The 26,426-nt window shown below is 65.8% G+C and overlaps 1 protein-coding gene across 2 annotated transcripts; it reads left to right on the top strand.

The window, feature by feature from the left end:
• The first annotated feature begins 3,426 nt into the window (after positions 1–3,426).
• On the top strand, positions 3,427–24,795 carry BMP1 (bone morphogenetic protein 1). Of its 2 annotated transcripts, XM_064472542.1 has the most exons (20): positions 3,427–3,754; positions 12,726–12,839; positions 12,919–13,071; positions 13,171–13,288; positions 14,227–14,405; positions 14,523–14,628; positions 15,016–15,140; positions 16,768–16,883; positions 17,174–17,276; positions 17,808–17,924; positions 18,003–18,148; positions 18,462–18,657; positions 18,735–18,860; positions 18,949–19,109; positions 19,231–19,411; positions 23,046–23,171; positions 23,264–23,391; positions 23,479–23,692; positions 23,791–24,041; positions 24,288–24,795. In XM_064472542.1, exons 1-20 carry the CDS (start codon positions 3,616–3,618, stop codon positions 24,420–24,422), a joined length of 2,934 nt encoding a protein of 977 aa, XP_064328612.1. In that variant the 5' UTR covers positions 3,427–3,615; the 3' UTR covers positions 24,423–24,795. The 2 variants fall into 2 exon arrangements, with proteins under 2 accessions (XP_064328612.1, XP_064328613.1); XM_064472543.1 differs by lacking the exons at positions 23,046–23,171; positions 23,264–23,391; positions 23,479–23,692; positions 23,791–24,041; positions 24,288–24,795 and adding an exon at positions 22,311–22,721 and having other exon boundaries at positions 3,433–3,754.
• The last annotated feature ends 1,631 nt before the right edge of the window (positions 24,796–26,426 follow it).

Genomic DNA, 26,426 nt, shown 5'->3' with positions numbered 1-26,426 from the left:
AGGGCTTGGAGATGAATTAGGCAGTTGCTCCCCACGTTCCCATCCCCGGGCTGCATCGTGCAATGTGTGGGCTGGGGGTGGCGTGGGGAAGCAGAGTGAGACCAGTTTTCAGGAGTTTATTTATTTGCTTGAAGGGGAAAGGTTTACTGGATGGAGGTTTTGCAATGCCGGGCTAAGTAGCAAAACACAGCCCGAAATGATCTGCTGTTGGGGGAGGACAAAAACGGCTTGAGATAAGGCATGAAGGAGGTTTCCCCACGATCTGCTGTGCCTGGTGGAAACGAGTCAGGCCCTGAACGCGGGAGGTCCCTGAAAGCAAAAGGGAAAGAGGATTTGGGGGGGTCAGTGGGCAGGGGAGGGAGGGGAGCCTGGATGCCTGTGTGCATCCAGCGTGTCCCCGAGGCAGTAATTGTATGCAGTAACACTGAACACTTTAAAAACTTAAAAAATAATGCAAGTTATGAGAATATTGTCAGTAAGACGACAGGGCTGTGTTTGTCTGGGAGCAGCAGGAGCAGGCTACGCCGCACGGGACGATGAGCCAGGAGCCGGAGGGGGCCCCGCTCCGCTCCTCATCCCTCCTGCGGCACTTCCCAGGCTGGGGCCGGGACGTGCAGGAGGGACGCTGCAAGGGGACAAGGGACACGGGTGGGGACAGGCAGGGGGGCAAGGGAGAAGAACCACCCCCTCCATATGGGCAAAGCAAGGCTGAACTCGGAGCTCTGTCTAGTGGCGAGCGGGTGGCTGGATCGCACTTCCCAGCCCGGGCTGGGGGCACCCACACCCTGGCCTGGGTGGGGGGGACAGCCACCCCAACCCCTCACCAGCACCCCAGGGTGAGGTGGGAGGTGCCGGAGGGCAGCGAGCGGGGTGGCATCCCTCTGAGCGCCGTGGGCCACCCCCTGCCCTGTGCCCATCGCCTCCCCGTCATGGCCCCCCACCCACCCCAGGGTGCCCGGGTGGCCAGACATGGCCCGCTGCTGAGCTGGGTGGCCCGTGGGGACCTCGGTGTGACGGGCTCTGCTGAAGTGGCAGAGCTTTGACGGCAGGTGTCACTCACAGACCTCGGCACACACGTGTGCACACGCGTGCACACACGCTTGCACACGCGGCCACGCGGCCCAGCCAGGGCTGCTGGCTGCCTCTTCCCTGCCTTGCTCTCTGGGCACCCTCCGGCCACCCTGGGGTGCTCACCCCGCACCAGCGATGCTTGCCTGCTCTCCTTGGGGTGCTCGCCTAGCTCCAGGGGTGCTCGCCTAGCTCCAGGGGTGCTCACCCCGCTCCGGGGATGCTTGCCTGCTCTCCTTGGGGTGCTCACCCCGCTCCAGGGGTGCTCACCTGCCCGCCCTGGGGTGCTCGCCCAGCTCCTGGTGTGCTTGCCTGCCCACCCTGGGGTGCTCGCCCAGCTCCAGGGGTGCTCACCCAGCTCAGGGGTGCTCGCCTGCCTTCCTTGGGGTGCTTGCCCAGCTCCTGGGGTGCTCACCCCACTCCAGGGGTGCTTGCCCAGCTCCAGGGGTGCTCGCCTGCCCTCCCTGGGGTGCTCGCCCAGCTCCTGGCAGGCCTGTGACCCACAAACGTTGGGTGTCTCTGGGTGCAGGGCTGCCTTTGGGGTCAGGGAGGAAAGGCGGACAGAGCACCGGCCCCACACTCCCACGGCATCCCGGGGTGGGGGGCTGCCGTTTGGGCTGAGCCCCCCTGGGGTGAAGCAGGCTGTCATGGTGCTTCGCTGGAGGTTTGCAGGGTGTGGGGGGCTTTTCTCAATGCCTGCTCTGGGTCCTGGAGTTTGGGAAGGGTGCGTGGGCTGCCCTCTCTTCCTCCTGCTCTGGCAAGGCTTGGGAGGATGTGGGGGGCAGGGTATGGGGTACAGGACCAGGGGTGCGGGACTGAGGATCCAGGACCAGGAGATGTGGGGTGCAGAGCTGGGGAATGGGGGGAATGCAGGAGCTGGGCTGGGGATGCAGGACGGTATGTGGGGTGCAAGACCAGGACATGGGGGTGTGGGAGGGAGTGTAGGACTGGGCTATGTGGGCTTGGGGCTGCGGGCTGGGGGGGCGAGGTGCAGGACCGGAGCCATGGGGTGCACGAGCAGGGGTTGCGGGGTGCAGGACTGGGGGCTGGTATGCTTGGGAGGGGGTGCAGGACCAGGGTTGGGGGATAGGGGATGGGGCTGGGGGTTGCAGGACCGGGGTTGGGGGATGCGGGATGGGGCTGAGGGGTGCAGGACCAGGGTTGGGGGATACGGGATGGGGCTGAGGGGTGCAGGACCGGGGTTGGGGGATACGGGATGGGGCTGGGGGTTGCAGGACCGGGGTTGGGGGATACGGGATGGGGGTGGGGGGTGCAGGACCAGGGTTGGGGGATAGGGGATGGGGCTGGGGGGTGCAGGACCGGGGTTGGGGGATACGGGATGGGGCGGGGGGGTGCAGGACCGGGGTTGGGGGATACGGGATGGGGCTGGGGGGTGCAGGACTGGGGTTGGGGGATACGGGATGGGGCTGGGGGGGTGCAGGACCAGGGTTGGGGGATACGGGATGGGGCTGGGGGGTGCAGGACCGGGGTTGGGGGATAGGGGATGGGGCTGGGGGGTGCAGGATCGGGGTTGGGGGATACGGGATGGGGCTGGGGGGTGCAGGACCGGGGTTGGGGGATACGGGATGGTGCTGGGGTGTGCAGGACTGGGGTTGGGGGATACGGGATGGGGCTGGGGTGTGCAGGACCGGGGTTGGGGGATACAGGATGGGGCTGAGGGGTGCAGGACCGGGGTTGGGGGATACGGGATGGGGCGGGGGGGTGCAGGACCGGGGTTGGGGGATACGGGATGGTGCTGGGGTGTGCAGGACTGGGGTTGGGGGATACGGGATGGGGCTGGGGGGTGCAGGAGCGGGGTTGGGGGATAGGGGATGGGGCTGGGGGGTGCAGGACCGGGGTTGGGGGATACGGGATGGCTGGGGGGTGCAGGACCGGGGTTGGGGGATACGGGATGGGGCTGGGGGGTGCAGGACCGGGATTGGGGATATGGGATGGGGCTGGGGTGTGCAGGACCGGGGTTGGGGGATACAGGATGGGGCTGAGGGGTGCAGGACCGGGGTTGGGGGATACGGGATGGGGCTGGGGGGTGCAGGACCGGGGTTGGGGGATACAGGATGGGGCTGAGGGGTGCAGGACCGGGGTTGGGGGATACGGGATGGGGCGGGGGGGTGCAGGATCGGTTCTGGGGGATACAGAACGAGACCGGGGAGTGCGGGACGGGACTAGGGGGTGAGGGACGGGACCGGGGGAGGGGCACGACCAGGCCCAGGGGTGCAGGACAGGGTCCGGGAGCCGCGGGGGAGGACAGGAGCGGGGGCTGCGGACCGGGGCCCCGCCGGCCCCCCCCCCCTCCTCGGCGCTGGCCCCGCTCCCAGCCCTGCGCCCGGGGCTGCAGGGGCCGAGCTCCGCGCTTGAACCCGCCCCCGCCAGATCTCATTTCCCTAAAAAAAAAAAAAAAAAAAAAAAAAAAAAGAGAGAGAGAGGAGGGGAAAAAAAAAAAATAGGAGCAAAGAAGAGAAGGAAAGAGGGGAAGAGAAGGAAGGAAAAAAAAAAAAAAAAGCCTGCCCGCCCGCTGCCCGCGGAGCCATGGCCGGGCTGCGGAGCTGCGGGCTGCTCCTCTGCCTGCTCCTGGCCCGGGCCATGCACTTCCCCGACTACTCCTACGTGCTGGAGGAGGAGGAGGAGGACGCGGAGCCCCTGGACTACAAGGACCCTTGCAAAGCCGGTAGGAGCGGGCTGGGGGGGGAGGTGGGGGATGCGCGCCGGGGGGCGGCCGGGAAGACAAAGGGGAGCGCCGGGGGGGGGGGGTGTTTAGTGTGAGTGTGTGAGTGTGAGTGTGAGTGTGAGTGTGCCCCGCACGGCTCCGCACTTCGGGGCTTTGAACGGGGGAACTTGGCTCCCTGGCCCCGGGGCCGGGGGTTCCCCGCTGCCGGGGGCTGGAGGGGGGCAGCGGCCGGCCCCGCTTCGGGATGCATCTGGTTGTACTTAGAGTGGGGAGCAGCGGGGGGGGGGCTGGCCTGACGCCCCGCTTTCCCCAGCCCTGGCCGCACCGGCAGCTGTCAAAGGCAGCGGGCAACCCCCACCCCATCCAACCCCCACCCCCCATCCCACCCCAGAGTCGCACCCACGTTCTGCATCCCTTCGTTTTCCCCTTTTTCTCCCAAACCTCAGCCAAAGAAAGCTCATCACCCCGGGGCTGGCCGGGCTGCAGCCGTCCCGGGACACCCCGACCAGGATCGGCCCGGGAGGTGTTTGCCCCGGGTCGGGGTCCCTCCTTGCTGGGTCAGGGGCTTGCTGAGCTGTTCTTCAGATTTTGGAAGGGCCGAGAGCAGGCTTGATGCCGTGGGGGGACAGGCCCCATCTCCCCGAGCGAGAGAAAGGGGACAGAAGGACGCACTGGGGGGGGAAACTGAGGCACAGGAGGGACACCAGGGGCTGAGAGTGAAGGCAAGGGCTCGGGTCTGGCGGGTCCTGGCTGGAGGATCGCGTTTCTCTTTAATGGCATTGTCTGCACTGGAAGGCGTCTGTTGATATAAGTCTGTCTACATGAGGGCTTTTTCTGGCCAAAAATCCTTCCCTTCCTGCCCTCCCGGGCTGAAACAGCTAGGCTTGCAAAACTGTCCGGGCAGAGCCGGCTGGAGCCTCCGCTCCGCTCCCGCTTCATCCAGTTGCACTGGAGAGATGGGGCTTCACCCGCTGACGAGCCAAACTAATTAGGATGGCTTTGCCAGTGGCTGAGGGCCCCCTCCTCGCCCCTCTCCCGCACACCCTGAGACCCCCATCGCTTCCCGGGGCCAGCGAGACGGCTGCTCCCCCCCTTCCCCGCCTGCCTTTACAAGATCCTTATGTGACTAATTTAATTACGGCAACTCTTCCCCAGGGGCCTGGGGGGTGGGATCAGGCCCTGCCACGCACCACACGAGCCGGGAATTTACCCCCAGTTGGACCGGGATGACGAGGTCCAGCAGCGGAGACTGCACAGGGTCCAGAGCCCCCCACAGCATCCCCCTGACCCACGCAGGGGCTTGTTTTTGTTTTGGGGTGGTGAGCCCCCCCCCCTCCCCCGGGCTTCAGGCAGCTCCGGAAACAGCTGAGCACCGAGGCCTCGCCGCCACGGCTCCCGGCAAGGCTACGGGAGGGGAAACACTGGGAGAGGAATTTGGGTTCCTCGGCACAAGTCATGCCAGAGGTATCCTGAGGCCGCCCGCCCAGGCGGGACGGCTGCCCGCAGCTCGCCGGCCGCCCCGGTGATGCCACCCGTCTGCACCGGTGCCAACAGGCCATCCCCACCACAGCAGGGGAAGAGCCGCCCGTGCCGCCGCGTCTCTTCTAGGGATGCCAAAAGAGGACCGCTGGGAGATCCGGCCCTTGGACCGGCCCCCGGGCAGACAGGGAGGGAGGAATTAGCCGTGGCCCCAGTTTCCCTTCACCCGGTCAGCAGGATATCCAGGTCTCGGTGCCCAGCGGTGAGGAGAGCAGCCGCCAGGTTGGATCCCGGTTGCGTCTCCGGCCGGGCAAGGCAGCCGGCGTCGCTCCCGCCACCCCTCACCGCGCTGGGGGAGCAGCTCGGATGGGGCTCACTGTGTTTGCAGAGCCTGCATGAGCACTAACCAAACATGTCCGGCTCAAGGTTTGCTCTTGGCTCATCCCGGGGGACCCAGGGGGGTTGCTGAGCAATTTGGCTGCAGGAGGAAGGAGCCCCCGGATGCCCCCAGCCCCCAGGGAGGGATGGAGCCCACCTTCCTCCCCATATGCGGCTCCATGGCTACGTTTGGGGGTGCCTGACTAAAGTGGGGGGCTGACGTGCTTCTGCCACCCACTGTTGTGCTGTCACCCTGCTGTCCCCGCTCGTGAGGAAGGGGGACGTGGGGGTGCGCAGCTCCATAGGGTTCGCAGCACCCCAGGGGGTGCTCAGGGGGAATCTGCTCTCCCACTCCCTCCACGGAGGGCTCAGCATCTCCTGCCCATGCCGTGGGGTGACAGCAGAGCCGCGGGCAGGGGCAGTGTCAGGGTGCATCATGTGCATGGATGGGGCTGGGGGCCCGAGCCCCCCTCCCCGGGCGTACGAGCTTCCCCGCCGTGGCTGCAGCGCTCTGGCTCTGGCTGCCTGGGTTTCACCTAGATTACACTTTCCAGGCGTAGTCAGAGGAGGCTACTGGTTGCAGTCACACTTGTCAAGCTGCCCAAAAATATTTTCCAGCCGTTATATGTCACTTATTCATGCAGGGTAAAAATCCACCCGCGGAGCCGGGGCTGGCGGGAGGCCTGTGGTTCGGGGCTCGGGACGGCGCAAAGACCTTGGAAATCTCAGGCCGATCCTGGGATCTGCTTTATCTTTGTGTAATCACCCGTTTGGCGCGGCGGCGTGCTCCGGCGGGGGCCGGGTGTGCGATGGCGAGGCCGGGGGGCTCGCTCACCCACCCGCCGTCGCTGCCCTCCCTTCCCGGCTCCTGGGAAACCCTCTGGCTGCTGATTCACGCCGGCGGGTTGTGGCGAGGGGGGAGACAGCGTTTCCTGAGGCTTTATCCGCTGCCGTGCCGGGGCTGGGAAACACATGGCCAGTGGGACGGGGCGGCCTCGGGGAGCCGTGGCCAGACCTGGAGAGAACAAAGCAACCAGGAGGGATACGGGGAGAGGAGGGGATGATGGCTCATGGGTGGTTTTCCCCAAACTTTTCATCTTATCTGCGCTGCGAGGGGTGTTTTCTGGCTGAGAACGTGCCCTCCTGGTTGCCCCAGCTTTGATGAGGCTTGCTGGAAGTCTCTGGTGTCGTGGCAGGGAGAAAACGGCATCCCGCTGAGCTGCAGAGAGCGGGTGTCTGGCTTATAACCGAGCCAAGGGCAGCAGGAGGGCTGTCGGTCACCGCTGTCCGTCTACCCAGGGGGGCCTTTGCATGGCAAACCTCCCTCCATACACGTGCAAAAGAAAATCCCCTCCTCTCTCAAGCTTCAGGAGGGGTTAAGCAGCCCGGGCAGGGACCTGCAAGCAAACTTTGGAAGGAGTTAATCGGTGGCTGGGGAGGGCTGGTCGGGAGAGGATTGAGCAATAAAAGCACAAGGGGGGGGGATATGTTTGCAGCCAGAGCCCTGGGGCAGATGCACAGAGGTCTGGGAGCCCTTGGGAGCCGGTGCCCCTTGGCAGAGCCGGCACCCAGGGGCAGGGACAGGCACAGTGCCACTGCCGGGCTCCAGCCGCGCCGGGGCGGCCACCCCGTGCCCTGAGAGCCCGGGTCACCCCCACGTGTGCCGAGCTGGGTGTCGGGGCACGTTCCCATCCCCGATGGGCTCCGGTCCCCGCGCTCGCCCCGCTGCCGCCGGGCTCCCCTCCTCGCAGGGGAACGCAACAACAAACCCCCCCCTCCCCGGTCCCCTCGGCGGAGCAATTTGCAAATATTTTCTTTTCCAGCAGCTCTCCCTTTCACAAGTGACCGATGCCGCTGGCCCGGGCTGTGTTTTCCTCGGTGACCTGGCTTTGCAGAGGGGAGGCAGGGAGCGCCTGTTCCCCACACACGATTCCACAGTGCTCCCCCCACTCCTTCCCCGGAGCTCCGACATACCTTTAGGTTTGACATCCTCCAAAGCCCCGGAGGAGACTTTTTCCTCCGTTTGCTGTCACAGAATAGGAGCAGAAGGAAAATCCTACCCTGAAGTGATCAAACCATCCCTCCTGCTCCTGACCTGCCCCCAGACGTTCATTAGCTGGAGCTGTTTGCTGCCGCCGGCTGTGTTTATTAGAGGCCAGGCTCCGCGGTGCTTATTTCACGCTACGCTGCAGTGTAGCCTGGCACGGAGCGGGCAAAGGGCTCGAAGCCCACACCCCGATGCCCAGAGCCGGGGAGGGGATTTGGCCATGGGTGCCCAGGGAAGCGGCAGCAGAGACGGGTGCTGCCGACGGGCGGGATGCGCCTTGCACCACGGAGGGATGCTCGGGGGGACGGGAGGGGGACTGGGGAGGGGGATCATCCCTTCTGCCTTGGACAGTGTATTTTAGCATCTCTGACTTCCCTGGCGGCCTGGATGCTGCTTTCTGCCCGCACCCTGGGGAGAGAAGGGCAGGGCTGCCGGCAGGAGGGTGCCCGGTGCTGCTACAGCCCCCGGTCTCACAAAAGCAGCGGCTTGGACAAGGGTGCACCAGCGAGGAAATAGCAGGCAGGGGGTCCCAGCTGCCAGCAGGCTGCCTGCAGGGACAGTGACGGATAGCAGAACGGCTGTGTGCCAGGACTGACTCTTTGGGGGGTCGCCCCTTAGTGCTGACTGCCTCCGTCCCCCCGTGCCTCAGTTTCCCCACTAGCTGCAGAGGGGCCATGGTCTGGCCTGGCTCCCAGCCTGGCCGCCAAGGCTTGAATTCCTGCTTTGTGCCTGCTGCGCTCGTCGGAAGGTGCTCTGGGAAAGCAAATATACCTCGCCCCGGCATTTACAGGCTGGCTGTTCCCTCTCTCCGGCTGCCGGCGAGGGGCACCGGGAGAGGGGCTGTGCCGCTGCCGGGGGAGAGCAGAGGACCCGGCTCGCCTCCGCTGCATGCCACTGTCCTGTCCCCGGGGTCTCTGGGGGGCCACTGGCTGCTGGCAGGCTGCGGGGAGCAGGGGGAGACCTGGCACCTGGCAGGGACCTCGGCAGGAGGCGGCAGCACTGGGGGGCTGCTCCCCCTGCCCCAACAGCCCCAGGATGCTCTGCATCCCCCTGCCTTTGCACCCACGCCTGCACCCCAGGGCTCTCCAGGCAGGGTAGACCCCCAAGGCTGTGGGGGGACCCCCCCAGCCCTGGCCAAGGGGGGTGCCGGCTCCTCTCACGCCATGTGTCCGGCGTGATTTGCCATGAGGGGAGCTCACAGCGGGCGCAGCTGGGCTGGCGTGCGGGGGCGAGGGGGCGGCGCGAGGAGCATTCCTCACATATTTAATGGCTCTGCCGAGCCAGTGGGATGCTGCCCCGGTGACTCCGTGGCTTTACGACCCAGCAGCTCGGCAGAGGCCAGGATGCACCTATTAAACCGCTCTCCTCCATCCCACCCCGGTGATACCGACCGGGGCGGAGCGGCTTGCTCCCTGCCTCCTCACACGCTCTGAACCTCCCCTCTGCTCCCTGCCTCGCACCTGGAGCGATGCTCATGGCTCGGCATCGCATGAGGACTCGCAGAGGCTGGGCCGGAGCTGCTAAGCTGGCGAGGGAAGGCTGGGCTGAGCTTTTGCTCCCAGGCAGGGGATGCTGCCTGTCTTGCCAGAGCCACGGGAGCCCATCGTGCCCAGTGCTGCTTCGAGAGCCAGGGGGAGCCACACAGGGACGAGGGTCCTTCCCATCCGGCACCACGTATGGAGGCTCGTTTGCCCCAGACTGACCTGGAATACGATCCCGTCCTGTTTATCTGCCGCCCTCCCCTGCCAAGGCTTCCCCGCCGCTCTGTTTGCTTTTGCCTGCTCACCAGAACATTGCGTTCGCGCCCCGGCCTCTTCCCACAGGTTATTTCTTTTTTTTCGTGTGACATGGTTCCCAACGTTGGTGGAACCCGAGGTCAGCCTCACCCCAGAATCCCTGAGGACAGGCTCATCCCGATATCCCGGTGATGCTGGAGAGGTCAGGCCCACGGGAGCCCCTCTCCGCTGCTTGCCTTGCCCGGGGGTATAAAGGATGCTGAGCGGCTCCTGCATCCTTAGCGTGTGGCGGCAGGGGGGGACAGTGGGACCCCGCAGGGACAGCCACTGAGCTATGTGTGGGCAGGAGATGCCTGTAGCATCGGGTCGGGGTGCTGGAGGGGTTGGCCCGTGTCCGAATGAAAAACCTTGTTTGTCTAAAGCTTCAGCCCCAGGGGTTACGTCACCATTCCAAGAACCCAAAAGAAAACACATAGCACAAAAAGTCAAACAACGGCCGAGGGCTGAGTTATCTCCTGGCTTCTGGGTGAGGAAGAGCTTGGTGGGAGCCTCGCCAGCAGGTCCCAAACAGCCGGTTGTTTTCTGGGTGGTGGGAGGGATGTGCACGGCCAGAACCGGGGCACTTCCCCCTCTCCCCTTCCCTGTGCCCGATGGGGACAAGGACGGAGCCATCGTGCCCCCGCGGCCAGTGCCTGCCCTAGAAGCCGGTGCCCTGCTGGCACCGCGTCCTCCCCGCTGCCACCGCGTCCTCCCCGCTGGCACTGCCACGCGCGGACCTTGCCCCCAGTACCTCCCTGGCCAGCGCCGGGGTGAGCAGAGGGCAGCCCCTGTGGCACAGCCTCCTGGGCTGGGAATGCACTGGGGGCACTGGGTCCCCTCCGGGGGGCGGCTGGGGAAGCGTGCCCCATGGCCTGGGCTCTCTTGGGCACCCGAGTGGCACCGTGTCCCAGCAGGGCGAGGCTGCAGGTTGCAGGACGTGGGTGCTGAGAGATGTGATGCCTCAGTGGGTGCTGTCTGCTCCACGGTGAGCATGAAACCAGGCTGCCGTCTCCCCGCTGCAGCCCAGCCCGGCTCCCTCATGCATTTCCCCCTGCTCTGAGTTTTGCTCTGCCGAGCCTTGGCAGCTCCTCACTGCCCACGGCAGTGGGCTGGGACCTCTCCTGCCCCCAGCACAGTTCCTTCACCCCACGAGCCCCTGCTTGCAGGGGGTCCCCTCCACCTTGAAGGGAGGAGGCTCGTTTGGCGAGCTGCTGCGGCACAAACCGGGAAGGAACAAGTGGCAGCGGCGTGGCAGCGTCTCTGACGAAGCCCCTCGGGGAGGTTATCAGCATCTGGGGCATTTTGATGAGCAGAGACCCCCCCCAAACCACCCCGTGTATCACCGGGGCCAGTATGCACAGGGAGTGAGTGGGAGGAGGATGGGACCAGAGCCCAAACCAACGTGGAAGTTTCTCAATCCAACGCTTTGGGCTTGTCCCCAACGTGTCCTTACAGGGATCGCTGCCGGGACATCCCCTTGCCGCCACCCCACGGCTCCGATGTCTCTTCCAGGAGCAGCAAACCACCTTCCCCCCCCGGGCTGGGGATTTTTGGGGGAGCCGAGCTACCTTGCACCGCCTGGGAAACCAGCCCCACGTCCCCGCGCTCGCCTGCCCGGCTCTCTCACGTATCCCAAATCCTTCACATATGGTTTCTATATCACTTGGCTCTGCCGGCGCTTGCTCGGCTGTAAGCGAGCTTACTTTCCCTTGTCTTTCCATGCAGCTCTTGGCACGGGACGCTCGTCCTTCTCCCCGGCCCTGGTCCTCCCCCGCACTGCCCGTTCGGACACGTCTCTCCCAGCCCCAGGGAGGGTGCAGGGAGGCCAGGGCCGGCTCCTGCCTCTGCTCTGCCCTCAAATTGCAGCCTGGCCGTGCCAGCGGCAGGTCGGTGCCAGGGGAGGTGCCGGCCCCGGCTTGTTTGCCCTTCCCTTGGCTTTGCCGCAGGTCTGCTCTCCACCCCAGGGCTTCCTCTGCTGGGATGCACCCACCGGGTGGTCGTGGCAAAGACAGCCCCAAAATGCCACTCTTTCACCCCAAAATGCCCCACGCCACCACTGGAGCGGGGTTTGGGCTCGGTGCAATGCAAAGGCACAGGGTCCGGTCGGGCTGGCGTGACTGGGCTGGTCCTCTCACCCCGAGATGGTTGCTCTGGACTTGTGAGGGTTATCCTAATTGTCCCACGTTGCTTTTGTAATTAGTGGCTCTTTTGGGATCCACTTGCTAATTGCTTGGAGCACGAACTTGGCACCGCTCTCCAGCAGCCCCTGCGCCGGACCAGCCACCCCACTCCCCACCGCTGCCGTTTCCCAGCCCTTCCCCAGGGGCTGGCAAGGGCAGGGGGAGGCCCGGGGCCACCCCTTCACCCCGGGTACCCACAAACTCAGGGAGAAACCCAGCTCCACCCCATACGGCCGCATCCAGAGCCTCTGTGCCGGCGCTGGCGCGGCATGACCTCAGCCAGCCCTCGCGCTCGGGCCGCGGCGTTTCCGCAAAAGCCGGGTCCCCGGGGCTCGGTGCTGGCCAAGCGCCAAACCCGGGAGCCGCATCCTGCAGCGTTGACTCAACGGCGAGGCCGTGGCGCGAGCGGGAGGGCGGAGAGCAGGGCAGGAGGAAGAGGAGGAGGAAGGGCTGTGCAGGGTTATGCCCTCCGGCACTGTTATGCTGAAGCATCTCTGCACCCCCAGCCCCGTGGGAGCCGTGGCAGAGCAGTGCTGGAGGGGCTTACGGTCCCGGCAGACGGACAGACAGATGGATGCCCTTTGGCCAGCTCCATTCCTGTGGGCACTGGGCACAGCGGGAGCTTCCTGGGCCATATGGCTTTGCTTCGTGGTGGCAGATGACTCGGAGGTCATTGGAGCATCCCAGGGCTGTTGGAGCTCGCACCGGGCCGGGGGGGCAGGAGCCGGGTAGGAAGGGTGTCCCGAGCCCAGCGTTGGGTTTTATAAAGTGAAAAGAAAGTAGTTTTTCAACACAAATAATAACAGAAACCCTAAAAAGTGATGGACTGGGCTTTATGCGAACCAGATGTCAGCGCGGGGCTGGCTCCAGCTGTTGGGAGAGCCGACACAGTGGCGGGCTGGGGAGGGGGGGAGCCCGGCCGGCACCACGCTCGCTTTCCCTCCCGGCCCCCAGTTGAAGGAAAGAGGAGGAGGAGGAGGAAGGGCTTGCCTTCCTCTTCAGGGGCTTGCCAGGTGCGGAGAGGCTGGGTGTGGGGAGCCCTGCCCTGGCGGGGCTTGGGGTCCCCTGGCATAGGGATGGGGGGCTCACACCTCCTCCTCCCCAACCCCCAGCTGCCTTCCTGGGAGACATCGCCCTGGACGAGGAGGACCTGCGGCTCTTCCACGTGGACCGGGTGGTGGACCTGGCACGCCACACCATCACGCGCCTGCCCACCAACTCCTCAGGTACTGCCATCGTCCCAGCCCTCCCGGCCGCCTCCATCCCGGGGGGGCTGCCTGCCCTCACCCCCCCGACTCCCCACAGGCAGCAACGCCACCGGCACCAGCCCGCGGCCGGGTCACCCACCGCGCAACCGGGGCCGGCAGCGGGCACGGAGCCGCCGCGCCGCCACGTCCCGGCCAGAAAGAGTGTGGCCGGACGGGGTCATCCCCTATGTGATCAGCGGAAACTTCAGCGGTGAGTGCAGGCGAGCCGGGGGCTGGGGGAATGCTCCGTCCCCGGCGTGCCTCAGTTTCCCCAAGCCGGGCTGACGGCCCCCGCCGCCCCCTCCCGCAGGCAGCCAGCGAGCCATCTTCCGGCAGGCGATGCGGCACTGGGAGAAGCACACCTGTGTCACCTTCCTGGAGCGTAATGACGAGGACAGCTACATCGTCTTTACCTACCGTCCCTGCGGGTACGTGGGGGAGCATCCCGGGCACGCACCGGGACCACCCTGCCCCTTGGCTCTTGCATTGCGACGAGGGAGCGTGGCAGCTCGTGGGAGTGCTAATTAGGATGTTTGGCTGACGTGCCTTGGCACCGAAATGCACACGTCAGGGTGTGCGTGGTGCTAACCGGCTGGCCCAGACCCGCTCGGTTTTGTGGAGGACTGGGGCGCGAAGGGCACCCGTCCCTGGGGTCTGGTCTCTGTGGGTTGTTGGGGCGCAGGAGGTCTTGGAGTCGCCGATCTGTGGCACTCGCCATCGAGGGCCGGGGGGCTGAGGTCGGTGGCGCGGCACCAGCCTGGGCTTGCAGCAGAGCTGATGCCAAAGGAAACAGGGGTTTGGAAGAGCTCAGCATCTTCACGCGTCAGGGCACAGCCCCAGCCAAGCAGATGGTGGTTAGGAGAAGGCTTTCCCCTGGAACGGGCTGCGCACAACGGCGGGAGGTGCCAGTCCGTGCCCCTGCGCCGGTGCAAGCCCTGAGGCTGGGTCTGGCATGCGGGGTTGGAGCAGCCAAGCTGCCGGGCGCAGGCAAGACCCCATCCACAGTGCGGGACCGGGGGAGAGGCACCTGTGGGAGCAGCACCCTGGGGTGCTGGGCCTGCCTGCAGCCGTGCCACGCCGTGCCACGTTGCTGTGCCGTGCCACGTTGCTGTGCCGTGCCATGCCAGGCAGCCCGGGGGCAGGAGCTGAGGTTGGAGGCACGGCTCGAGCTCCCTGCGTGGGCAGGATGGCTGAAGCTTCCAGCTGAGGCAGCAGGGGTGCTTCCCAGACTGGGGATGGGTGGGGGGGGCTGATGCTCCTGGCCTGACTCATGTCTTTACCCAGGGAAGCACCGGGATGCCCGCACTGCAGGGCTGTCCCCCCCAGAGAGCTGGGGCTCAGCGGGTGCCACCCACCTCCCCCCCAGGTGCTGTTCCTATGTGGGCCGCCGAGGAGGGGGACCCCAGGCCATCTCCATAGGCAAAAACTGCGACAAATTTGGCATCGTGGTGCACGAGCTGGGCCACGTCATTGGGTTTTGGCACGAGCACACACGCCCTGACCGGGATGACCATGTCTCCATCATCCGGGAGAACATCCAGCCAGGTAGGGACCAGCCTCCCTCCTCCTCCACCTCCTCCTCCTCCTCTTCCTCCCTGCCGTGGGGTGCTGCTGAATCCAGGGTCCCCCCTGACGGCGTCCCCGTCCCGCCTGCCTCTGCAGGGCAGGAGTACAACTTCTTGAAGATGGAGCCGGAGGAGGTGGAGTCGCTGGGCGAGACGTACGATTTCGACAGCATCATGCACTACGCCAGGAACACCTTCTCCAGGTACGTGGCCGGGGGGGGCTCATCCGTGCGTCCCCCCGTCCTCCCCACAGTACTGGGGACAGTGGCACGGGGGTCCCCAGCCCTGGAGGACAGAGGCATCTTAGCAGCTCTGCACAGGGTTAATTCACCTGGAGCAAGGTCTGCAGCTGCGGAGGAGCCATGCTGCAGCATGCCGAGGCAGGATGAAACCCCACGGCATCCCTTTCCAGGGCAGGGATGGTGCTGTCCCCACGGTCACCTCCTTCGGGGACACGTCCCCGCTGACTCACCGGCCTGCAGGCTTTAATTACCCAGGCTGTTTTTAGCATCCTTCCCCCAGCAGCGGGGAGCAGCCGCAGACCCGGTGCTTTCCAGCTGCTGCTCAGCCTCTCCCTGCTTTCGCCCCAGGGGCATCTTCCTCGACACCATCCTGCCCAAGTACGATGTGAACGGGGTCCGTCCCGCCATCGGCCAGCGGACGCGTCTGAGCAAAGGGGACATCGCCCAGGCCCGCAAGCTCTACCGCTGCCCAGGTGGGTGATGCCAGGACGGCTCTGCCGGGCCCTGGGCCGGGACGGAGTGTCGCTGCCGGGGGGCTGGAGCGGCCGCTGGGCTGATCTGCCTGGGGCGAGTGTGCAGGGGCCGTATCTCCTGGGGAATGGCTCTGCTTTCACCCCGGGACTTGACAAAGGAAGCACCGCCCTGGCTGATCCCCTGTTTCCAGCGGAAAAACACTTTTTGGGGTCTTCCTCACCGTCAGAGTCCCTGCAAGGAGCACGCAAGTGGCCTTTCTCCATCCACAGCACTTTTCTGGGGTGTTTGTGAGCCGAAGCTAAATGGAAGACTGCGATGGGCCTCGGGTCTCTGCCCGTGTGAGCAAGGGCATCCTCAGCTGCCCTCTCCTCCCACTTCCCCAAGAAAAGAGCATCCCCCCCAAGAGTGGCCCCCAAAAAGCATCCTCCAAGAGCATCCCTGAAGAGCAGAGCATCACCTGAGAGCATCCTCTGACAGCAGAGCATCCTCTGAGAGCAAAGCATCCTCGGAGCCTGTTCTCCAAAAGCATCCTCCGAGCCACCCCAACAGCAAGAGGGTTTTGGATGAGGCATGGCTGGGCATTATGCAGGGCTCTTACTGGCAGGGTGGGAGAGCATGGCCCCACCGCAGACCACGGTCCTCCCCAGGGATGGTGCAGAGCCAGGGATGCTCGGCACACCCAGCGCACATATTGGCACCTCGAATGGCACTGAGACCCGTGGCCCACAAGCAGTGGCATTGCTCCAGGTGCTGGGGAGGCTGGCACGAGTCCCCTGGCTGCAGGCACGTGCTCTGGGACTGTACCAGCAACATCTGCAAGGAGTTTGGCTCCTGCACGCTCCTACTTAATTCCAGCAACTAATTAGCAGCCTGGAAGAGGGGCGCCTTTGTGAGGGGCCCCGGCAGCCAGCCGTGCCATGTTTGGGGGCTGCAGGGGAGCGGGGCTGCGAGCACGAGCAGGAAAAGTGATTAGTTTGGAGGGGGAAAAAAAAAAAAGCCCAAAATAAAATGCCCCTCTGCAGCCCGGCTTTCCCTTCCCTTTGTTTCCACTGTAAAGCAAGGAGGGAAAAAAGGCAGCAAGCCCAGGTTTCAAGCCGCCTTTTTTTAACGTTTCACCTTTCATCTCGCAACCCCCCCCGAGCGGGAGGTGGGGGGCGGCCGCCTTGGCCTCGCGACAGCCGGAGCGAAGCGCCGTGTGCCGTGGCCGCAGCATCATGTGGCTTCCAGATGGCAGCGCTGGGCCGGATCCAGCCACGGCCGCGTAAACCTGCCTGGAGCCCGGGCGGCGAGCCGGGCCCCCGCGGCGTGGCAGGGCGTGGGGGGGCCATGGGATGGCTCCTGCCCCACCTGGGGCTCAGCGGCTGGGAGGGGGGCACGGTGCTTGCAAGGGGGTGCCGGGGAGCTGGGAGCATCGCCAGCCGCTCCAGTGTGGTTTGGGGCTTTTTGGGGTTACTGCAGCAAGGCGGTGATGGTGGTTTTTTGCAGAGCTGTCCTCGGGGCTGGGAATTTGGGTGGACAAAGTGCACGGGGGGCTGGGGGCAACGGCTGGTCCGAACCCAATGCTGCTCATCCCGATGCCGGTAGAGGCTTCCCGGTGGTCTGACCCATGCTTTTCCCCCTTTGCAGCCTGTGGGGAGACACTCCAGGACAGCCAGGGCAACTTCTCCTCCCCTGAATTCCCCAATGGATACTCTGCCCACATGCACTGCGTCTGGAGGATCTCCGTCACCCCCGGAGAGAAGGTACCAGCCGCTGGCGCGGCGCTGAAGGCACCCCATCTTCTCCCAACCCTCCTCTTTCTCCTTGCCCCATCTTCTACCCTTTTTTTCGGGGTGCCCCTGACCCCAGCATCCCCCTGTCCGGTGCCTCGCTGTGGCTCGGGATGCTGCTGGGCATCACCATGGAGTGGGTCCGAGTGCCACCTGGACCGCTGGCACCCAGCACGGCCAGGCACCGTGCTCCGGCAGACAGAGACCCCGCAGGGCATGGCGGGGACTCACCCCACGCTCTTTCTCCCCCTCCCCAACCTCAGATCATCCTGAACTTCACCACCCTGGACATCTACCGAAGCCGGCTGTGCTGGTACGACTACGTGGAGGTGAGAGACGGGTTCTGGAGAAAGGCCACGCTGCGAGGTAACCAACCGGGAGCTCTTAGCCTGGCCGGCCGGCACTGCCTGCCCCGCTGCCCGCCCGCTGCCCTCACCTCCCGCCCCGCCGCGTGGGGATGCTCCGGGTGCAGGCAGCGGGGCGAGGGGCTCCCCTCTGCCTGTATCCCTGCCTGACCGTGATGTGCCAAATCCCATGGGGCGGGGGGCGGAGGGCTGGTCCCAGAGGGGTTATTGGGGTAAATGGGGCTCCCAGTTTGCTAACCACACCAGTGAAACCAGACCAGCTGACCTGGCTGGTGAGCACATTGCTCCCCAGGGAGACACCGGTGTCTCAGTCTCATCCCCATGAATTGGATGTTCCCCAAGTCCCAGTTGACCCCACACTCTGAAATAACCAATTTCTGTGAAACAGCCAGAAAAGCCGGAGGGGAGCAGGGGGAGAAGCAGCGTTTTTCCCGTTAGGATGCTGGCGGAGGGCGTGGGGGGGAGTGGGATGTGGTGGCGAGGAAGAGGAGGGTGCCTGGCCGGCAGCAGCCCAGCACGCCTTCATCCCCAGGCAGGTTTTGCGGGAACAAGCTGCCCGAGCCCATCATCTCCACCGACAGCCGCCTCTGGGTTGAGTTTCGGAGCAGCAGCAACTGGGTGGGCAAAGGCTTCTTTGCCATCTACGAAGGTAGGGGTGGGCAGGGAGGGGTTGTGGGGCTGGCGGTGGGGCAAGGGGGGGGCTCAGACGGCTTCTCCTCCCTTCCAGCCATCTGCGGGGGGGAAGTGAAGAAGGACAACGGGCACATCCAGTCCCCCAACTACCCCGATGACTACCGGCCCAGCAAGGTGTGTGTCTGGAAGATCACCGTCTCCGAGGGCTTCCACGTCGGTTTGACCTTCCAGTCCTTCGAGGTGGGTGAGCATCCCCCTTGCCGTGCCGGTCCCCCCCCTTCCCTGGGGCGGGAAGGGGAAAACTCCTCAGCAGCGTCTCCCTGATCCAAATGCACCCCGTGGGACAGGCTTGGGGCTGCAGCGGGGCTGTCGTTGCCTTGCCTGGCTACCTCTGCACCGCCTCCGTGCCTCAGTTTCCCCATGCAGCAGACCGGCTCCCTTGGCTGGTGCGAGCGTGGGTCTGGGAGTGTGGGTGTAAGGAAAGCAGGCAGGGTTTGGGAATGCTGGAGCCAAGACGGTGTCCCCCCCACTCTGCTAACACCCCCGCCCCCAGATTGAGCGGCACGATAGCTGCGCCTACGACTACCTGGAGATCCGGGACGGCAGCAGTGAGTCGAGCAGCCTCATCGGGCGCTACTGTGGCTACGACAAGCCAGATGACATCAAAAGCACCTCCAACAAGCTCTGGATGAAATTCGTCTCCGACGGCTCCATCAACAAGGCAGGCTTTGCCGTCAACTTCTTCAAAGGTAGGAGACGCGCCGGGGGGGATGCTGGGGGGGCCGGCAGCCCTGCCTGCCCGCTCAGCCCCGCCGCCCCTGCCCAGAGATGGACGAGTGCTCGCGTCCCAATAACGGTGGCTGCGAGCAGCGCTGCGTCAACACCCTGGGCAGCTACAAGTGTGCCTGCGACCCTGGCTACGAGCTGGCCTCGGACAAGCGCCGCTGTGAGGGTAGGTGCCCCCCACCCGCCCCGTGCAGCATCCCTAATCCCAGGGAGCCCGGGGACATGATGGGTGCTGGGTGCCTCCTGCCCTGCAGCCGCCTGCGGAGGTTTCCTCACCAAGCTCAACGGCTCCATCACCAGCCCGGGCTGGCCCAAGGAGTACCCCCCTAATAAGAACTGCATCTGGCAGCTGGTGGCCCCCACCCAGTATCGCATCTCCCTGCAGTTCGACTTCTTCGAGACGGAGGGCAATGACGTGAGTCAACCGGGGAGCGATCCTTCTCCCTCATGTGTCCCCTCCCCGATGCTGCTGGTGGCTTGCAGGGTGGCACCTCCATGCCACCAGCCACGTGTCCCCCCTGCCTTTCACCCCGCAGGTCTGCAAATACGACTTCGTGGAGGTGCGCAGCGGGCTGACCGCCGACTCCAAGCTGCACGGCAAGTTCTGCGGCGCCGAGAAGCCGGACGTCATCACCTCCCAGTACAACAACATGAGGATCGAGTTCAAGTCCGACAACACCGTCTCCAAAAAAGGCTTCAAAGCCCATTTCTTCTCAGGTAGAGCTGCCCGGCCCCAGCACGGGCGTCCCCTGCCCTCCCTCATTGAGCTGACCCTCCCTGCATCCCCAAACCGCCGCTAATGCCTGCCCTTGCCCGTGCCAGGGGTGCAGCCCCCAGTCCCAGCCCGGCGGCAGGGTGACCCTTGGGTCTTTGCCCCACAGGGTCTGAACCCCTCCAGCCTCCAGCAGCCTGACTGGCGGCATGTTTTGCTGCCTCTCAAGGCCTTTCCCCTCTTTTGGGGGGCAATTGGGTCCTACTTCAGATGCTGGGGGGCTCCCAGAGGTCCCCAAATGGCCAGTGGGTGCTGGGCTCCAGCTACATCCACAGAGGCAAAGGGAAACGCGCTGGGGACACAGATGTCCTCAGGCCTGGAGGGGCCAGCGCTGGCCAGGGGGAGCATCTTCCCCTCCCCAGCCCCACCGTGGGCCGGGCACTGCACCCCTCGGGCGGCGTTACGGCGGGGAGGGCGGCGATGCCCCTGCTCTGCTGCCTGCTGCGCTGCACCACCCCGCTACACTGCACGGCCACGGGCTTCCTCTGCTTCCCGGGCAGGGTGCTCCGCATCCCGCCCGGCGCCGGAGGCGAGGGGGGTGGACGTCGGCATCCGGCCACCACCACGCCTCAGGTCGCCGGAGTGGTCCCTCCTCCCAAAAAACCATTACCTGCTTATCCCTGTCTGTTCTGTGGTCCTCTCTCCTCTCCTGGGCCACCCCGCCAGGACATGGTGTCACCTTCGGCTGGGTGTTTGGGGGGGCGTAGGGATGGGGACGTGGAGCGAAACGCACCGCCGGCCACGGCCAAGCATCACCCAGGGCCCGTCCCTGGGCTGGGGGCTGCCACGGGACCCTTGTGCAAGAGAGGGTCCCCCTCGGCGCAGTGTCCTGGACGTCAGCCCGGCCGCGAGCAACCGACGGCACCTCCTGGACAGGCTGGGCTAGACCGGACCACCGATGCCTTGCACCTCCCGCTGCTTCTTGGCCCCGTGGAGGCTGTTTTTGAGGGGCAGCGTAGCCGCTCGGCTGTGGAGAGCCGCGGGAGGCGGCGTCCCCAGGAGCCCTCGGGGCTCCCCGAGGCAGCCCGGCAGCTGGCCGGAGCGGCAGAGACCTGCAGGCCGGGGATAGAGTATCTTTGCTTTATTTTTTTAATTAAAACCAAGGCAAGTAAGGTGGCCCAGCGGGGCCCAGCCATCGGGAGCCAGCACCCTCCAGCAAAGCGAGACCTCGGGAAAGCCCAGCGGCCAAGCGGCAGCGGGACCGTGGGGCAGCCGGGTGAGTCTCCCCTCGCCGCGCTCCGGGCTCCTTCCCTCTCCCCTTTGCCCTCCTCCTCCTCCTCCCACCAGGATGTGCAGTGGTCCCACGGGGGCTGCTCCTACCCCAGACCACCAAACCCTCTCCCCTGCCTCTCCCCACACAGGTCTCGGGCTTTCCCGGCAGCAGGAGCACGCTGGAGGACTCGGCCACACCAGGGTCCCTCCTCTGGTCCCACCCCGGGGTCACTCCCAGCCAGCCCTGGGCAAAGCATCTCCCAAGCGGCTCCTTTTTAGCCGCAGAGGGTCTCTGTGCTCCTTCCCCACCGCTCCGGACACAGCCAGCCACCAAGCCCTGCCCCTCGGTGCCGTGGGCAGCCTGGCCCCCCAGGCCCCCATTTTCCCCCAGTGAAGACATGGCCCCTTCCTCTTCCTCCTCCTCCTCCTCCTCCTCGCGGGCTGGGGCGACGGGAGGCAGCAGCCGGCTCCGTCGGCTTGCGTGTAAAGATGCGTTCGCCCAGGAATTCACCACGGTGTCGGCACCCAGGTACGTCCCCCTGGCTCTCGGCCGAGCCCCGGTGCACGGGGGGTCCGTAGCGGGGTGATAGGTGCAGGCGGGGGCTGCGGGGCGGTGAGCGGCCCGGAGCCATCGGATGCACGCTGGGATAACGGTGAGCGCACGGTGATGCCGGGTCGCGGTGAGCAAGCTGGTTAGAATAAAGGACTGCTAAAGACACCGACCCGGTGGGCTTCTTTCCTCTGCCAACTCTCTCCGCTCTTGTCTCGCCCGCCCAGGCTCCCTCCGTCCTGCCGGCGGGGCAATGCCGCGCACGGTCCCCCGGTGCTGGAGCTGCTCTGAGCCCGCCCGGCCCATCCGAAGCCCCTTCCCATCCCCAAACGAGCCTTTCCGCCTCGCTTCCTCTCTCAGACCTAGGAGACGTCAGGTTATAGCCTCCGGTTGAGAGGTGGCCGCGGGGCTTGGGGCTGCCCCGAGGGGCTGGGGGGGCTGGGGCAGGACCCCCCTCGCTGCTGCCAGTGGCTCCAGGAGGGATGCTCTACTCCGGCATCGCCCCTTCCCTGCACCACGGGCACGGGGCAAGCTTGGCACGGAGAGGGATGCTCGGGTGGCTGGTGCCCGCTTGCTGCTGGCTTCCCCCTGCCGCTGCCCGCTCCCCAAACCATCGCCCCCATGGGGAGGGGGAGCAAAGAGGGGCGATGGGCCACGGAGCATCCCGCCCCAGCCCCAAAGTGGGGGCTCTGGGGGGGTTGGCAAGCCGCAGGACGCCGGCGATAGGGACCTCAGGCAGGTGGTGGGCGCTGGGAGGTAAGTACGGCCAGGCCGGGGGGATGCCTTGCTCCAGAAGGGCCCAAACCCCTCTGCCACCATTCCCACACCTCCCCAGTCCGGCCACCCCCAGGAACCCACCCAAAGCCCATCCTTATCCTCCAGGAGCCAGCCACGCTGCCTCCTCCTCCTCTTCCTCCCCGCAGAGCCGCTCACCGCCGAGCCCCGGCTGCACGAGGGGCTCGCGGGGGTCCCCTCCGCTGCCTGCTTCCCCGGCTGCCGCTCTGCATGCCCCGCTGCACCCGCCGCCCCCACCGCCCCCTGCTCCCCCATCGCTCCCCCCCTTTCTCCCTCTCTCTTTGCAGAGAAGAAGCAGCAGCTGCAGCCCCCGAAATCTCGCCCACCCGGCCTGAAGTTTCGCCTGCAGAAGCGGCTGCGGGGCCCCTCCTGAGCCACGCCGTCCTCTCCATCTTTCTCAGGAACGCCGCGGCCCCGGGCGCCGTGCGGGAGCACGCTGGGGCCAAGCTGAGCCGTGCCACTGGCCCCGGCAGCCCCTTGCTTGACAGAACTGGTTGTTGGCCTTATTTTTAATTTTTAAAAAATATTTTTTTTTTTTTTTTGGTTTTAAGCACCCCCCCTCCCGCCCCATCCTTGTTGTTTTTATCATTGACCAGCTGACCTTGGTTTTTTTTTTTTTTCCCAATTTTTACCGTGTCTGTGACATTTCCCTATCGATGAGTAAAGAGGGACTCCCGCGTCCTGGTCTTTCTTGTGCATCTTTGGTTGTCACTGTGTGTTTTTCTGCCTTCCCCGTCCGTACCGTAAGCAGGTAATGGTTGTGCCCGTGGGTGAGCCCAGGGAAAGGAGGACCCATCCCATCCACCCGCGGGGGCTGCCCCGGCTTGGGCAAGGGTCGGCGGATCTGCTTGCTGCTGGCCGTAGGCGCTTGCTTGGCTGGTCGCTCCCTGGAGGGCAGCGGCGTGCGGCTGGGGACCGGCATGCACCGGGCAGGGCTGTGCCGTGCCGGGATGCCGTGCCGGGATGCCGGCCGCCGGGCTTTCCCACCCTGCTCAGCCACGGCCCCTCTGCTCTCTCGGCAGACAAGGACGAGTGCTCCAAGAACAACGGGGGCTGCCAGCACGAGTGCCTCAACTCCTTCGGCAGCTACGAGTGCCAGTGCCGCAGCGGCTTCGTGCTGCACGACAACAAGCACGACTGCAAGGAAGGTGGGTCCGTGCCCCAGACACCTCCCCCCCCCACACATCCCCAGCAGGACCCCCCAACCCTTGCACCCGTGACCCCGCCGCTGTCCCCGCAGCCGGCTGCAACCATAAGGTGACGTCCATCTCGGGGACCATCACAAGCCCCAACTGGCCCGATAAATACCCCAGCAAGAAGGAGTGCACCTGGGCCATCACCACCACGCCGGGGCACCGCATCAAGCTGGTAGGGATGGGGAGGGATCCGGGGGGGGTGGGCAGCACCGGGGGTCCCCTCCGCTGAGCACCGGCAGCTTGGCCACTGCCTCCGCAGACCTTCTCAGAGCTGGACGTGGAGGCACAGCAGGAATGTGCCTACGACCACCTGGAGATCTACGACGGCAAGGATGCCAAAGCCCCCACTCTCGGCCGCTTCTGCGGAGCCAAAGAGCCCGAGCCCCTCGTCTCCTCCGGCAACAAGATGTTCCTCAAGTTTGTCTCTGATAACTCCGTCCAGAAGAAGGGCTTTGAGGCCACCCACACCACAGGTACCACCGTGGGGCTGGGGAAACCTCCTGGTTATGGGGTGCGAGGAGACCGTGGACCCTCCTAAGCACCCACCCACTGCTGTCGGCTTCTCCCCCAGTGTGCGGGGGCCAGGTACGTGCCGAGGTGAAGACCAAGGACTTGTATTCACACGCGCAATTTGGGGATAACAACTACCCGGGGGGCTCGGACTGCGAGTGGGTGATCATGGCCGAGGAGGGCTATGGCGTGGAGCTCATCTTCCAGACCTTTGAGATCGAGGAGGAAGCCGACTGCGGCTACGACTACATGGAGCTCTTCGACGGCTACGACGGGACGGCCCCGCGCCTCGGCCGCTTCTGCGGGTCCGGGGTGAGCTGGGGATGGGGGGAGCGATGGGGTGGGTTTTGGGGGGCGGGGGGAGACGTGCAAGACTGCAGGGGCGATGGGTGAAGCTGAGCCAAGCTGGTGCAGAGATATCCCGGGGAGGGATTTGGGGTTGTACATGGGGATGTGATGATTTTGCACCCTCCCCACTGTAATTCCCATCCCCCCCACCCATGCCCGTGCATCCTGGGATGCCCGTGGTCCTGACACCCCTCTCCCTCGCCCCGGCAGCCCCCGGAGGAGGTCTATTCGGCCGGTGATTCGGTGATGATCCGCTTCCACTCGGATGATACCATCAACAAGAAGGGTTTCCACCTTCGCTACACCAGCACCAAGTTCCAGGACACGCTGCACACGAGGAAATGAGGGCCGGGGGTCCCGGCCCCCCCGCGGGCAGGGGAGGAGGAGGAGGAGGGCAGGGAGGAAGGAAGGGGGGAGCGCTGCCCTGGACAGACTGCACGGAGGAGCACACAGCCAACCTCAGCACTCAGACACGCTCGCACGGGGCCCCAGGGCTCGGGCGCCTGTGGGCACAAGGGCAGAAGGGGGGGTCCCCTCTGCCAGCAGCCGCCCCCCCCCACCCGGCGCTGGGGGGCCGAGCGGGACCCGCTCCCCTTCCTCGCCCCGGCTGAGCCGGCCGCAGCTATCTGAATGTACAAACCAGTAACCGGGAAGAGCCCAACACACAGAAGGTGCTGTCTCTCTCTTGTACCGATGAAATAAATACCTTATACTTGGAGGGGGGCAGCCCCGGCCTCTTTGCTTCCACCCCAGCCTCCCCCGAGGAAAGACGGCATCCGAAACTGGGGCTGGACTGGGGGGGAGAGCACCCCAGCACCCTGCAGCAGACCCCCATCCTCGGGGCTCCCCGAGTTGCAGCCGAAGGAGCAGAGCAATCAGCTAATTGCAATCTGCTTCTGCCCTGATGAGGGAGCGGCTGGACCGTCTCCCAGAGGCAGGCTCAGAGCTGGGTCACCCACTGGGTGCTGGGTTCTGTCGCTGCAGGCAGCCGCCTGCTCCCCCAGGCAGCTCTGCAGGTAGGTGCTCACCCCACACCTCTTCTTTGCACCGTATCTCACCCAGGAGAGCATCCCAGCCGAGCCGGTGAATCGCCCCAGAGCGAATCACCTCCCCTGGCACGGAGCGGGTGGGTGCCACGTGCCGCAGCCGCCGCGTGCCGCAGCCACCGCGTGCTCCAGCCGCGTCCCCACGCCGCCCGTCCGCCCGCGCCCGCTGCAAGCCGGCGGCAGATGGCTGGTGGGCTGCGGCACGGGCCCCCGCGCCCGCCTCGTGCTCCCTCGTGCCTCGGCGGCTTTGTGTTCCTTCCTTCGTCCCCGTGTTGGCTGCTGGTGTCGCTGGTGGGGTGATGGGGATGCTCCTCGCCCCGTTTGCGGTGGGATGCTGGGGATATGCAATGGTGTCGGCGTGGAAAGCGCTGCCTGGGCAGGGGCTGGGATGCGCTGGAGCGGGCTGTGCCCAGACGGGACGGTGATGGGCACCAGGGTTTTTCATCCAGAAGGCTTTGCAGCCCCGGTGATGGGTGAGGAGGTGCCAAACCCAGGCGTTGGTGGCTGTCCCAGGGCTGGCGAGGGCAGCAGGGTGCCCGTGGCCGTGCACCTCGCTGCCATAGCATCCCTCTGTGCCACCCTGTCCCCCTCCCCAGCCCTGTCTCCCCCTACCGCAAGCTGGACCGGGGTCTGGAACCGCTTCCCTGGTTCCCGGCGGGGGACAGAGGCGCGTGACACGGCCGGTGGCGACGGCACACAGTTTATTGATACACCGCCAGCACAGCACAGGGATGCTCGGGGGGGGTTGTGGGGGGTTGTGGGGGGGGGGGTGTTGTTCTTTTCTACCGTTACAGCGTGCATCGGGTACACAGAGACGGGGAGCGGGCAGCCCGCGGGGGCCGGCACGCAAGCGCCATGCTGCCGACGGCTCATGCGGGGGGCGGCGGGAAAAGGGGGACGGGGTAGGGGGCTCGGCTCCGCTCCCCCGCCCCGGCTCCTCCGGCTGCCTCCTGGGCCGCGGGGCCGGGGATTCGGGTGGCACAGCGACGGCTAGAGCAGAGAGCGAACACGGCACAGCGCTGCACGACACGGGGGGGACACCCCGGCGTCCCCCACACCACTGTGGACACACGCACCACGACTGCAAACCCGAGGCAGCGCCGGCGGGAGTGGGGGTCCCTACCCCAGCACCCCTCCATTCCCGGGAGCAGTTCAAAACCCGGGGGGTGCTTCCAGCCTCTCCGCCAAACCCCCTGGAGTGGCCAGGGAGCCCCAGCCCCCGTTGGCAGGGCCGGGGCTCCCCGGGAGCTGCGCCGCCAGCGGGGGTGGGGGGCGAGCCCTGGCGCAGGGGACCCGGGGGATG

This window comes from Phalacrocorax carbo, chromosome 24, assembly GCF_963921805.1.
Source record: "Phalacrocorax carbo chromosome 24, bPhaCar2.1, whole genome shotgun sequence".
NCBI classification, from domain to species: domain Eukaryota; kingdom Metazoa; phylum Chordata; class Aves; order Suliformes; family Phalacrocoracidae; genus Phalacrocorax; species Phalacrocorax carbo.
Note: the sequence above shows the minus strand (reverse complement) of the source record. Positions and strands in the feature narration are given on the sequence as shown.

Excerpts from the sequence above, each read along its gene's own strand:
- BMP1 (XM_064472542.1), top strand. The coding sequence starts at position 3,616 with ATGGCCGGGCTGCGGAGCTGCGGGCTGCTCCTCTGCCTGCTCCTGGCC. Across the intron at positions 3,755-12,725 it reads CAAGGACCCTTGCAAAGCCG|CTGCCTTCCTGGGAGACATC; the intron begins GTAGGAGCGGGC and ends CCCAACCCCCAG. Across the intron at positions 18,149-18,461 it reads TGACCTTCCAGTCCTTCGAG|ATTGAGCGGCACGATAGCTG; the intron begins GTGGGTGAGCAT and ends CCCCGCCCCCAG.